This window comes from Penaeus japonicus, unplaced genomic scaffold (assembly GCF_977035675.1).
Source record: "Penaeus japonicus unplaced genomic scaffold, GWHDUDI00000001_assembly GWHDUDI00000019, whole genome shotgun sequence".
Lineage (NCBI taxonomy): Eukaryota > Metazoa > Arthropoda > Malacostraca > Decapoda > Penaeidae > Penaeus > Penaeus japonicus.
Genome location: NW_028234421.1, coordinates 28656384 through 28671383, shown reverse-complemented (window position 1 = coordinate 28671383; position 15000 = coordinate 28656384). Strand labels below are relative to the sequence as shown.

The following is a 15000-nucleotide window of genomic DNA, read 5'->3' as shown; positions in this document are numbered from 1 at the left end:
AGTAAAGAGTAAGAGCAGTATTTTACTGCTGGTTCTTTTTCAGGTCAAGCGCAAGATGTAGGAATTCAAGTGTTTTTTGATGAATGAAGTTTAGTATTTGTGATAACCTTTTTAAGTTTATTGGTTAAAACCCATCTTGCAAAAGTTCTAATGGATATCCATAACCCCTTCTAGTGAGTGTGTAGCCTTGCAAGACCCTTATTGTGCTTGGGACAAGAACAAGAACAAGTGTCGCCTTTATGCATCCGGCAAGGAAATGATCCAGAATGTGAGCGAAGGTGTGCACAGTGACTGTGGCAATTCTGAGAAGAAGGTTAAGCCACCCGCGCACTCGGCTTCTATCAATAGGGAGTCTTCGGGTACACTTCCCCCTATTCACAACCAGCCTGACGTTGGTATGTTTCAGATTTAAATTTCAGATTTTTAGATTTCAAAATCTGTATGTGTATCAACTGTTTGCAGTTGATATGAACTTTTTTTTTTTTTTTTTTAAGAAAATCGGTCCAAACAGATAACTATTTAGGCATTTTTAATAATCTATAACATATTGCAAAATTGTTCTATTTGTATGTTTATTTTCAGCTGGGAGATAGGAGGTATGTGTGTGCATTCTAGAAAGTAATAGAAAGCACAAGATTTTAAGATGCCTAGCCCAGGCTGAACATCCTAAGATGTGGCCTGTCTTGGGCCACATTGGAATACTTACAAAATTAGAGAAAGGACACATATAAGAATATTTAGGAAAATCATTTCAGGTTTTTGTAAAGGATGAAAGAGGGAGTCCCCAAAATGTTTATCAGAATTTTTGAAACTTTTCTGTATCCACTATTTTGGATTTTTGTGCAATTTATTGTACTTCACTAGAAAAAATATGAGTTCTTTTAAAAGTTCATATCATATACCCATTTGTTTTTCTTTATGTGCTTTTCTCTCTTTCTCCATAGTACACCCAAGATTCAGGGTCCCCTAATCTTTCTCTCCTCATCAGACCATGATATAACGAGGGCCCAGACCGTCCCACAGCAGTTCACTGCGGAGACCCTAGCCATTGCTGTAGCCTCGGCCACCATCGGAGCTCTCATTCTTGGCTTCATCACTGGTTTCTTCTGTGGCAAGAAGTGCAACAAAGATGAGGACAACCAGCTCTACGCAGACACTGACTATGAGTATTTTGATCAGAGACAAAATGCCAATAGGTGAGTTATACCCTTGATCGCATCTTGTCTTTTGTTTTTTTCTTCTTTAAAGCCAGTCTTCTTTTCATTTGGGGATTCATTGCAGAGGGTCTTCAATTTTGTTAAGTTTTGGTAGGATGATGGATTACTTAATTTAGTAATTTCATTATTCTATTGTTATTATAGTTATCATGATTGTAATTACTATTATTATTGAAGTATTTATGATTATTATTTTTATATTTTCTTCCTGTTTTTTTATTACTTTTGCCTAGTGTGGTTTAGGGATCACCATCTAGACGTAGAGGGGCTTTTAGTCATGTCTTTTACATTAGTTAAAGTTTTATGCATTTTCTTTTAGGGTCAAGTACTTCAGATATTGATCTTGTTTTTTATTGCCATATATTTTTCTTTCTTTTCATATAGATATTTGGTATTCTTTTGATGGTGATCAGTTATTCATAATATGATTGATTACCTTGTCACTTTTTATTTGGTATCAAGTGTTCCCATTATATATAAAAGGCATTTTTTTTTTGACAGTCATCCTTAATAATTTAGAAGTTACATTTATTATCACAGTGGAATGCAGTGTAAGGCTGTGTGAGGAGAGTAAAGAGTGAAATTTTCTTTCATGTTCTTTGTGTTTTTGTTAGAGCAATAAGGAAGCGATTGTCTTTCATTAAGCTTGCTGCTTCTTTTTCAGAAATAGAATAATTTTGTCATCTTTTCATGAAACTACTTTTTTTGGAAATAGTTTCATGGGAGAGAACCAAGTGACTTTCATTATAGTTCATGCTATACATCTGAATGTATGCAATGAATGGAAAAAGAAATAGAAAATCTTCAAGCCTTATGGTTTCCACTTGCTAGTAATATGAATATTTTGACCACTTTTACCTTAAAATTGGGAAGCAGTCATGGTCAGGCAGTGGAGATTGGCGCTATGGCACTTCGCAACCCTTGCTCATCTCAGTACTCGGCTCCCTCACGCCCTCAAGCGCCTCCTCACTTCCACTCTCCTCCCTACAAGATTTAGAGGTACTACTGCTTCAAAAAAAATAACCCACAAAAGAGACTGTCACTGTGCCACCGAGGCTAGAAACACTGTTGCCATGTCACCCATTGAGTCAAAATTCTTTTTTCTTTCTTTCTCTTTTTTTCCATATACATTTTGTAGATTATTATTTACTTTGTCCCTCTGTCCCTCCCCCCACCACCACCAACAGTCCCCCAATTCGCTGAACTTGTTTCTGAGCCACGTTGGCATGAACATACCAAAAAAAGGCCCTACATTGCACCCTCACAAGTAGAAGTGAGACACGTATAAAAGGTGTTTGGTGCCCCTTAGCAGGTGTTCCTCTGGTGGAGAGTGGCACTAACACTGAATATGCATTTGTTCTCAGATGCTTAAGGGCTTAAACTGAGCCCTCTACTCAGTGAGACAGTGAAAGAGAACCACTTTACATGAGTGCTTGGGATAGCTGCACCCCCATGGAAACTATGAGATCTCGGTAATTGCTAGGGCGTGTCTGGAATTTTGATGATTTTTGCTACTTGTTCCACAACAAATAATGCAGTAAATAGAAGACTTCTTTGTTTAATATGTACAAGTGGAAATCATGCGAACCTCTTCTTTTTTTATTCCCTCTCTTCATTCATTTGGGACATAGAATGAAATATACTATCATGTCATGTGTACTGTATATAATAGTGTATGAATATTACTGCTATTTCTTTTTGGAGGTGTAGAACTGTTTCTGAATGTTATTATTCTGCTTTATTTTTCTTTCTGGATGATAAAAGACATTTCAAAATTATATTTATATACATATATGATTATAAATCTTTTGTCGCCATTTATTTTGCTAATTTAAAAACCTGAAGTATTAAGACATTTAAGCTTTAAGTGCTGTGATTTTAAAAATATTAGCTTGTGAAAACATTTAGTGATTGTCATTGCCTTCATTTTAGGAAGTGACAGAATGATGTGATACAAACAAGGGGTTGCTGAGAAAATGTATTTCAGAGATTATGATGTAAATCATATGGAATAACTTGAACTTTTGATTATATAGTATGTTGTAGCGGAGAACATGTGTTATAGATTATGTGAATCATAAGAAATAGCTTTTTTTATATATGTCATAACTTACATAATAGATCATTGCTTAATTATATATGTGACACTCCAAATGATACACATAACTATACCAATTCACTCACTCTGTAACTTTCTTTCATTTACATCTTGAAAGACATACATGTATAAGTTATATATTATTACATTTGATTTATATTATAATAACATGTGTGAAAAACTCAAGTTGAGACATTGAAGCACAATGATTGAGAATTGGGTAATGCCTTCTCAGAAAGTTCAAAGAATAGAATTGCCAAGGGTATATCTTCAGAGAATTTTCAGAGAATATGTGTGGAGAGGTGAGAACAAATGACTAAGAAGCTGTGTGAGAAGAGATAAATAGATCCTGTCTGTGTTTAGGAAATTTTCACTAATGGAGTGTAGTAAGAGAGAAATAGGAAGCCACACAAATGGCATTCAAAGAAGCAAAGGAATACAGTTAAGGATACCTGTATCAGGAAGAGATTTGGTAAAAGACTGTAAAGGTGTTATCACTGCAAAGGCTGTGAAAGTGGAGTACAAAATAAGTTTCAAGTACATACACTTTCTTCTGTAAAAATTACTAGTGTAAGAAAAATAATTTGAAATATAAAGGAATTACATTGGAAGAATAGATTTATTGAAAATGTTGGATTACAAAATTTAGCTTGCAGTGGTGCTGTAATGAACACACAGCAATAATTTCTTATTGCCTGAACAAGTGGCACCATAAAGTAAAGTTTTGTTTTTGGAATTTGCTTAGGAATCATTATATGGGCTTTGCTTGATGATTTTCTTTCCAGGGATGTCTGTTGTTTGCTGTTGGCTATCATGCTTTTATTTTTGAAAATTATAGTTGCATTCCTAGATAATAATGAATGAGCAAAGAATGTTGTCTATACCAGTCCTGTTTTATAAAGACTAAGTTCTGACAAACTACCTGTGAAAAATTGATATGTGATGGGAGAGTTATGGAAGTTTTCATACTGAGATTTCAGGGGAATGATGTGATGCAACTGAGTAATGAACATGCTATCATTTGGAATACAAGGATTTATTGGAGTGTAATGATTTAAGCTAAATGATATATTCCTATATGCGGAATATAAGAATGCTTGTTCAGATTTATGAGATTTAGATAAATGAATGGGTACCAGAGGAAGATATTGGTATAGTGACATTGATAAAGTGTTTTATGTAGATTAAGGGTCACAAAAAGTTTACAGAATACTGTAAAGGTTACATCTCATTTTTTGGTTAGGGTCACAACATTCTTTGTTTTGTATTCCTTCAGAGTTTTAATTTGTTATACATATGTCAGTTTAGATATATAATATGGGGTGGATTATATATATTGTAGATTAAATCTAAAGATGTCACACACAAAATTAGGATTGGACCTCTAGTAAGTCATTGTTATTGTTATTGTTTTTAGAGGTGAATAATGCACCAGAAGTTGTAGAGAAGGAGCAGGGGAAGGAGGAGGGGAGGGAAGACAAGCAGTTATTTGCAGAAGAATGAAAACTCTTGACTGCAAAACAAAGAATGTTATTGTAGTTTTGACTTTTTTTACTGTAGGATATTGTCCCAGATATTCCCATTTTATTTAAAATGAGCATTATGCTGATAGAATGTTCAACATCATAAAAATAAAAATGCATATATATAATTCTTTTTGGCTTTGTGTTAAGGTTGAGAAGTAATTGAGTGAAAGAGTAATGTTAGTCTATTTAGTATAGGAAAGAATATTAGTGTTGAATATATTATTGTGGGAAAGAACTTCGGTCAATCATATTGACTGTGGAACTGCTCAAAAATAATTCTCTTTAAGCAAAGGTATGCTCTTTTTACCCATATGTGTAAGGTTCTTGCACCCAGGAAAATTAGCAAATATAGATATTTCTATCTAAAAGAAAATGTATACTTTTTTCTGAATATCATATACAAGTCTTTCTTGTACATGATATCAAGTATAGTCCGCTTTGCACTGATAAGGAGGTCTTCCAATAAGTCACACAGGCATGTCCCCTGTGATTTCATCTGTGGATTCACTGCTCATTACATTCAGTCATATATGTACTTGGAAATTTCTCTGGAAGTACTAAGTTTAAACAGAACAGGATGAGATTTGTGGATTATCACCATGAATTTGATTATTGAGATTTTCAAAGAGATTAGAGTTCTATTGAGATTGTAAAAGATTTTCAGAATGCTTTACCCTGTGGTGTAAAAAACGAAAAATAAAGAGAAGTTGTAGCTCCAGAAGTGCCTGTGCACTTTACAGCAAAGTATATGATGTCATATTCCTTCAAAGTAAGGGTGGAATTTCAACAAAACCAGAAGCATCATTTTATTTTATTTATGTTCACTTTACAATATATGTGTGTGTGTGTGATAAATTCATAGATTTTGTATCAGTTAGAAATTCAATTATGTGTTTGATATGTGGTAGATCTGTGGTGTAGGATTAATTAATGTAAGCCACTGTAAAATTTGTGATTCATATTTCTTATATGGTGTTCATAGCACTGATGATGATAAACCTGTAGTGTAGCAAGTCACTCAACTGATTGTTAGGATGCACAGCAAGTGTTTGACTATCAGTGTTTACATTTTTAGCAAAAGAATAGTGTTATTAGCATTATTGAATGTTTCATTTTTCTCCACATGTAAAAAGTATGGTTTAGGGAATATTCTATTCTTTTATCTTTGAAATGGTGTATATACTTTATTTTTAGAATTAAACTATGAATTTCTATTTGTTTTAGATTTAAGAGTAAAGTGTTAGTTTTTTAAGGAGTTGTAAGAGTTTTTTACCTATTTTATATTATACAATATATATAATGTAAAAGTATGCCGAAAAAGAAAATGAGAATAATTTGGGGGTCAGGCATTATCATGTTCTGAAAAAGAAAATCAAAGCAAACACAGTATTCTTGTGTGTTTGTTTCTTGTCCATTTATTTCTGCTGCCAAAGTTTTGAAAATTATGTAAAAGATCTTATCTACAAAGTCAAATTAGAAAATTAATTTTCCTTAATTGGATGCAGAATTTTCATCACTGAGATAAATTTCTCAAAATTATTAGTTTATTTCTCTAAAAATAGAGAAGAGTGTAATACTCTTCGCCATTTAATCACATAAAATGCAGCAAAAATCTTAATGAAAATGTTCAAAAGGTACTTCATTTTCTCATTGAGTGAGCCTAATTACACTACACAGCCAGTTTCAAATTTTGTTGAATATGAATATATAGAGAAGGATATTGAGTTAGTAAAATAGAAATAAGAAAAAAAAGATGTATCCATATTGTTTCTGACTTTAAACATGTGTTGAGCAAAGATTTAAAAACCCCTGCTGATGTGTTGTTCTTTCTTGTTCTAGCCGCCTGACTGGAGAACTGCAAGAAGAAGTGACGTATGCAGAGCCTGTTCTAGTTCCTCAGACACTCAATAAACCTGTTAACCTCATGCTAAACATGTCCCCCAAAGCTACTCTGAAGACTCCTGGATCAAATACCCCTGGAGCCAATGTGGGGACGTTAGGTGCCCCCATGGGACCATCCCTAGGGCTTCCTACCACTGGGGTATCGGCTGGACCCCATGACATCCCACTGCACTATACCCCGGAGTCATATTCAACCCATGGCACTCTGCGCTCTTCAGAGAAATATGGAACCCGGGGACGCGACCACCGACCTCGAGACTACGACCACAGGCTGGTGGATGGATACTCGACCACCCGCTCTGTCAAGAAGGTGTACCTGTGAGATGCTTGGCCCCACCGAGCCCAGCCTACCTGGAAGGGCACTCGAGCCTCCCTCTTTACGTTCGGCATTCGAGTCATAGCCTCACCATAGCTTTGCATTTTGCCAGAAGCGCGTGGGTGGGCTGGTAAGTGTGGGCTTTGGGGAGAGACAGAATGAGTAGGGACTCTGGGAGAACCCTGCATGAAGAGTCCTGTCCTACTCCCCACTCACCACCAGTATTATGTACATACCACCCTAGTGCCAAGAGACCACTTCTTCTCCTTTGGTAAATCTCTTGTAATCAAAGTATTCCATAGGTAGTGTCAGGTAAATCAAATCCTTGAGTAATAAGACACTGCTCACAGTACTTGTTGTGACACTTTAGAAAGCATGAGAAGACATAGGGTGTAAGAAGTGACTTAGTTAAAAGTAGAGACATTATTCAGTAATATTAATTGCAAGGAAATGCTAAAGGGCTCGGCTTTGGATATTGATAGAACTTTAGAGGAATCTGGCAGAAAAAAACAAACTTTTGTAGCCCTTAAGTAGTGAAGAACACTGTGAAACCAGTAAGATAATGTGTTGATATGGAAATACAATACTGATATAGGACCCCTATTTCATTTCCTGTCTTGATCAAACTGTAGCTGTGCAGTCATCCAGGATAACTGATACAAAAGATTCTAAGGGCAAGTTGTTGTAACATACTTGTTATATGGAAATTAGGAATGCTTGATGGATTTATGATATTAATAATTGACTATTCCAAGGAGATTGACTGTACAGACTTTAATGATTATGATTGTCAATGAACAATGTTGATATAGTCACTGGTGTTTGATACAGATGCCCATTATTTTTTAGTAATGTTAAGAAAAATGAGTTAAAACACCAAAACTTATACAATTTGATTGGTGGTTGTAATGAACATATAGTTTTACCCATCTTGTTATGATTTTTGTAATGCAGATAAATATAAACAAATGATTTGATAATTGTGTGTATCAACAAATATAATCAAGACTTTTTACAACTTGACAGAAGACCTGTGCAGAATTATAGGCTCGTGTGCTATGGTTGTTGTAATCTGGCAACACAGTCTGTTCTTGTGCGTCTCTCTAATGTAACTGTTGTATAGGGCCTGTGATAAGTGAACTTGCTTGGACACTCAGCATCACAAATGTATGTAAGTCATTCATGTGGGCTCAATCACACCTCTGCTCTTGTCTAGTATATATGCTATGTAATATATTTCCTGATCCTGTTGCTATAATACTCTCATAGGAAAAAAACAAAAAAAGTGGTGAATGAATAAAATTTGCTCCAAATCCTTCTGTCACAGACTCAACTCTGACAACGTTTATTTAGACTTTGGATAATCTGTATATAATGTACTCTTGTCCATTGTAGAAGTATTTAAGATAAGTAGTAGGATCAGTGATTTAGAGCCTTTGATACAGATTCTATAAGGCTTATGCTCCTCACAAGGGAAGCAACTCATTTAAGTTTATTAGTAATTACTGATCTTTTCACAATGTTGAATTGACAGTCATATTTCCAAAGATACACCATGTCTGACAAGGAAAGTGAATAAACGATTACAAGCAGAAGCAGATCGGTGTTATTCTTTCCAATCTGGATCGCAATTACAAGTCAAACATTGATGTGGACTCGCCCATTTTGAGGTACGGAATTGGTAAAGTTATGTCTGAACTTTGAAACCTAATGATGATTGGACCACGGAGAAAGATTAAAGGCCCATCTGCTTTTGTGTGGAATTTGTTGAAAGTGAGTTTGGTCATGGTGATTCTTGCAGATTAAACTACTTATAATTACATTTTTTCCTTCATTACTTTTTTTTTAATTCATTATTATTTCTCAATGTGCAATGAACTTTTGTAACTTTTTATGTTATCATTATGGAAGACAGTATTGATTATTTCTACCTCTCGCATGATATGGAAGAGGCACAAAATAGGCACAAAGTGTTGGTGCTTTCTTGAGGTCCTTTCCCAAATTTAGTTCTTGTTTTTGGATGTTGTGATGGAAGGTATGTAAATCAGTTAAATCCATTTATGCCCTTTTTTCATTTATAATAATCACCTCAGTCATGGATAGAGTTGATATCTGAACTGGTTTAAGGAGTAAATACACTTGCTATGTAATGTGTATATGTATATATAAAAAGTACACACACACCAAAGCAACACAGACTCACCCTTAAAATGGCAGTATGTATGCTTGTAAGTACATGTTGAGGTGACCAGTTTCAAATAGTTTTTTGGGATGACATAGCAATTCATAAAAGAAAATGTGTGAATTTCACCTGTGACTTTTATATGATTTCCCCCTTTTTCTTTCTGTTATTAATATACAGAGAAAAATTGAAGCTTGGTTTTGCAATCTCTCTCAGAGATGTGGATGAAATTCACATTTTTTTTTCTATAAATCATACAAGTTCTCCCATATTGCTCTCTCCCAATCACATCTAAGTCAACAAGCACAGTCCCATGTAATCTCCTACCTTCCAAGTGAATGGATATGATGAGGGCATACTGATGAATACACTCCGTAAAAACATAATGAAGTGTTTTTAACATGTAACAACACCTAGTGTGATTTAGATCAAGTAGCACACAAAAACACTCACATGCTGACATATATATATATATATATATATATATTTATATATATATACACACACATACAAACAGAAGTGCACAACAAACCCCAATGTATATTTAGAGCTGTCCAATCTGATGTACTGTCACCTGGCATTCAGAATGCTGCATCAATAAAAGAGTTAGGTGCAACAGGCAAATATTTTATAACTTATGCTCTCTGGAAGCAGTTCGATAACTGTCCAGTTTGCAATGACATGTGCCTCATCTTCATCTTTTTGCCCAGCTTGCACGGAAAGTTCCATGTAGACTTTTCTGCTCTTGATGTAGAAAAAGGAAAGAGTTTCTGTATTCTGAGTATGCAAGAATATTTCTGTCACCTGTCTTTGTAAATCGCAAATTGAAAAGACACCTTAGGAACCCTGTTTCCTACTAGAATTTTCAAAATTTCTTAGATCTGGATTTTTGTTTTAGGTTGGACAGCACTGACATACAGTGACACAAGATGTACCATTCAAGAATTACATTCCACTGCAGTCTTTATTGACTTTTGACTGACTTGTTTACCTTCCTTTCATACCTTCTTTATCTTCTCACATTATTGTTTATTTACAATGAACCCTTGTTTTATTCTCAGTGTCATTACCGATGAATACCATGTATCTCATTCTAGGTCCAAAACTGTAAGGCTTTAGAAGTACAGATTAATGATAAGGAATGATTTTTACATGGCACAGCAGTAGAAAAGTTGCTGTACAGAATTGCTTTATGGTGGCCGTGTAGTGTGGGTGTTGCTTGTGACTGTAAAGATTGAGATAGCAAGCTGGTATGTAAAGTTCTGGTATGAAGCGTTCAATGACTTACTCCCTTCACACCATCCTCTCCAGTGGAACCCTACAAGATCTTTCTTCCTAAGCTACTTTTGCCGCCGGGCTGTATATCTAATACTGGGAATCATGAAGTATTTAGTAAATATTTAATGCAGAGCTCTGTTTTGAGATGGTAAGTCATGGTTTGTACATTTAACAAGGTCCAAGTATAATTTTAGATAATCTTGTGATGCTTTATTTTTTTCAGTTTTGGAATGTAATAAAAGTTTTGCATTTGTAATTATGATTACGAACTGAATTAATAAGCGCCTTTGGTGAAACAAGTATAGTAGAAGATAGTGACAATTTCTCAATTTGTAGTAGAAAGACTCATAGTCCCCTTGTATTTCACAAGTAAGAATATCAGGGTTTTAATTATATGTAATTTTTATAAGTGTTTTTTATGAAAATATTATTAAAGAAATTTGTTCTTTTCCAAATAAGGGTAAGACTAGAGTGAAAAAAAAAGATACACATTAATTGTGTAAGAATCTCAAATATTGCTCAGGTGTAATGTTCGAGATTAGCCGAGATGAGGAATCCAATGTAAAGGCAGATATGAAGGTGTATATACAAAGCAGACTTAGATCATCTGAGTGATCCATACTATGTTGTATCAGTAAGAAAGCTTGTTTGCAGTATCTCAGTACATGTTTAAGGTATACAAGATTATTTGTGTAATGGTTATGAAGTTTTTCTTTTAAAGGCATGATGTAAATATTCACACACAAAATAAATAAAAAAGGTTATTCATGGTCAACATTGTGAAATGCATGAGAAGTGATGAATCTTTTCTCATTGATAATGTCATGAGTTACTTTTTTAACATTCCAAATGTATGTGGACATAACCTAGAGATGTAACTTTTTTGAGTTTTGAGTCAGTACGTTCAGCATCCTTGGTGGTTTTCTTGTTTTGTCTCATGTACATTTCAATCTAGTTTGTAAATATTTATGCTTAGTGATCCTTTTTGTCTTGCCACTCTTACCTGATGCTCTTAAGACATGCCCACACGGAAGGAATTCAATGTTTATATTTGCCGTCGTTTATGGCTGTTATCAGTGAGAAGATTGTCATTGAGATTATCATTATGCCATTTTTTTTTTGTCTATGCAGGAAGACCTCCATTTATTACACAGTGGGTGAGTAATTATACTGCTGTTGCATTATTTGCAATGATTTTTGTAAAGATCATTTTGTTAAGCCAAGTATATTTAACCTACCTTTTATGCCAGTAACATAAAACAAGTGTATTTTGGTGATAAAATAAGGTGCACTCTGCTTATCCATTAATATTAGAATACTGATAAATGCACACATGGGCATTGAATGATCAGAACAAGTCATGCATCTATTATGTAATGTTTGATACATTTTAAGTGAATTATATGCTTTCCATTTACTGCATCCTAAAGTAATAAATGGCAGTATTACTGTAGCAACATCCTCGTATTGTCTTCTTTCAAGGGATATGTAATAATGTACTGTAAACCTTGAATTCATTATCTACAAAATTATTGAGTAATGAGTAGGGACTATAGTGTAACTTTGTAAATTATATGAGTAAATTGTCAGTTTAAAAGAAAATATAATAGTGCAGTAATGAAAGAGGTATAATAATTAGCCAAGTCTTAGAAGCCTCATAGCTCTCCCTCTTTGTTAGTGGAGACCCGGCGGCTTGTCACACACTTTTTCCTTCCCTCGGTAAACGCTTCCCATGCCCCTCCCTGCGCCCTGCGCACCAACACACCATCATTGTTATAATAAAATGTGCATTTATGAAATGTTTTTTTAACCTTCGATTTATATTGTTGCTTATTTAGCTTCATAAGTTTTTTTTTATTGTGATTGTGACTGTACTTAGGAAGATAGGTTGTAGGGATATTTTTTATTCTTATTTATTATTTTTATTATTAACATATTTTTTTAGTTTTAATTTTTTTATTGATTTTTTTTTCTTTGTGATGTTTCATACTTCTGACGTAGATTACCATCTGCCTCATTTTATGGATTTTGTAGTATGATTATTCATATCGGTATTAGATTTCATCATTACTTCCTTATTTTCTGTTTAGCTCTCACATAATTTTCCTCCATATCAAGCTCTAAAATTATGCCCTGAAATGTACAGTTTTTTTCTCAAATTATTTACAAACATTTAAGAAATAGAGGAGCTATCTCTCAAAGTAGTACGAAATATGTCAGCGAATGATTGTGAGTGATTGCCAGTTATTGCAGATAAGTACGCTGCAGATAACACCTTAAAATAAGTCTTGAGCAAAGTCATGTGTTTTTAATTATGGCAGAATGATGATAACAATTGGATAATTTTCTTTTTAAGAGTAAAGGTGTTCCTGGAATCAAGGACATTAATATAATTAATATTTTAAAACCATGCAAGTAGAAAGACTGGTAAAAGAAAAGTAACTTATTCACAGTGATGTTCAGTTATGAACATCCACGCAATTCCTGTTGCCTGGATTACTTTGCCGGTAGATCAGAATATCTGATATTCACCTGTAATGAAAGTTTCTGATCTTCCTACAATTTCATCATACTTATGACTAATGTTCAATTCTGCTAAAACTCAAGGGATAAGTGAGGCTGCACCGAGAACCAGCAGCGTCACCTCGAGACTTTCCCCAAAAAATGATGTTTCATGTGAATCTTATTTTTGTGATTTACTAAATTACAAAAAGAATCTACATGATATCTTCAGTAATATTCTTTTTTTTTCCAGGCAGGATTTATTTCTAAGCATGTGCAAACTAAGGAAAACCTCGTATTAATACTTCACTTCTTACACTACAAGAATCATCGTAAGTTGTAAGTGTCATTTCATAAAGTGCGGGCCCCTGTGCAATTGAAATAGTTTCCCGCCTTGCAAACAAGCGCTGTTCCCACTATTAGCTAATACGCGGGAGCAATTAAATATGGCGGCATGACGAAATCCCATCAATCGCAGCCAACTAGTTTCCCAAAATCTTCACTTTGTGTGTGGAGGCTGAATCACCTAGAAGCAATGCGACCGGCTTTCACTGCTCATATTCTGTTCAACAACCAAATGAGATCGCTTTTAAGAACCAAAGAGATCCAGGTAAAGTTTGCATACTTCAAAAACAGCCTGTACTTACAGACTCTACAGGCAAGAAAAATGGTTGTAGTGACTGAGGTAACCACTCCGTTCGCTGGCCTGCCAGCAGCTTGGTTTAAAAAGACTGATATAATTAAATAAAATAGTTGTTAACAGTTTATAGCTATATCATAAAGCTTGTGACGGCTGGCAGTAGCAAGTAAACAGCAAATCTAATTAGAAAGTAAACGTCAGTAAGCGAAAGAGCACAGTCGTAAAATTACGGGGACAAAGTTCCTTTGAATTTGAACAGACAGACCAGGAGGCACAAAACCGGCATCCGATCAAAGTGTTTTCCATTTCCTCGGGAGTTCGAAGTGATCGTAAGACTTAATTTGATAATGAAGAAAGGATGACTTATGATAGGTAATTAAAGTATGTTGAATATAGAGATCATTTTTAATATATATATATGTCATGCACGTCTTTATTATCAAGTTGATTCAAGTATGGAAATATCAGTATTATATTGTAGGTTGATATCTTAGAGTTAGGAATTTGTGAAAATAATGTTGACGGCATTCATTTTTTCACATTTTTTACGCATGTGTATTAAAGATATAGATATATATGATAAGAGGCGTCATCATACAGTTCCAAGTAAATCATATCGATGAATATATACTGAACAAATCTTTCTAATGTCAACACATAATCCATCTGAAATCTAAACCTTTAGTACGAAATATTTATATATCTGAAACTTTTAACATTGAAAAAATACTGTCTGTGCTTATTTAATAACAATAATCGTTATCAATACCTCTTATTAATTACTCATTGTCATAATTCATCAATTTATTCGTTGTTGCTTTAATAAAGAAATTCAATGCACGTGTTTTTTAAATTGCTTAAGCAGGATGGCATCGATGTTAGAAATCCTCATACATTTGGACTGTTGATTCTTCTTATTAACATCGGCGAGGTCCTTTTGTAACGAGGTCAGGAGATCTCGGAGTGGATCTCCCATCTGATATCGCTCCCACGCGTCGAACACCGCCTGTGTACGATGAAAGGTATAATTAATTGATTAATTAAGATATGAACATTTCGAGTTGTGGTGGGGCTTTATAGGTTCAATTTATAAGTGCGCCAAGTCTTCTTTGCAAGTACGAATGGTAACAAGAGTAAAGTTCAAACACGCTACTTTTTAAAAATCGACTTCTAAACTCGACCACTGAAAACTAATAAATAACCCCCTCGTAATAAATAAATAAATATACAAGTTATGAATAACAGAGAGAAACTAAATAAAGTCATATGTGATGCGAAAGAAAGCCAACACCCCGTACCTGCAGTTTTCTTTCTGCTCCACTGACGAAAGCGAGGGCGT

At 34.4% G+C, this 15000-nt stretch overlaps 2 protein-coding genes across 3 annotated transcripts in view; one reads left to right on the top strand and one right to left on the bottom strand.

Moving 5' to 3' along the window:
• LOC122264084 (semaphorin 1a) overlaps positions 1 to 12318 on the top strand; it is a 411026-nt gene extending 398708 nt beyond the window's left edge. Inside the window, 3 exon segments of the mRNA XM_086547610.1 lie at positions 175 to 395; positions 989 to 1196; positions 6681 to 12318. Coding sequence (XP_086403736.1) covers positions 175 to 395; positions 989 to 1196; positions 6681 to 7065 — 814 coding nt within the window. The 3' untranslated portion in view covers positions 7066 to 12318.
• Positions 12319 to 14053: 1735 nt separating this feature from the next.
• The window catches only part of LOC122264085 (glucoside xylosyltransferase 1), a 10524-nt gene continuing 9577 nt past the window's right edge, over positions 14054 to 15000 (bottom strand). For both annotated transcript variants that reach the window (XM_086547609.1, XM_086547608.1), the window contains exons 7-8: positions 14960 to 15000; positions 14054 to 14667 (exon numbers count right to left, since the gene is read on the bottom strand). The exon at positions 14960 to 15000 is cut by the window's right edge and continues 118 nt beyond it. In XM_086547609.1, coding sequence (XP_086403735.1) covers positions 14494 to 14667; positions 14960 to 15000 — 215 coding nt within the window. In that variant the 3' untranslated portion in view covers positions 14054 to 14493. The remainder of the gene's footprint in view (positions 14668 to 14959) is intronic.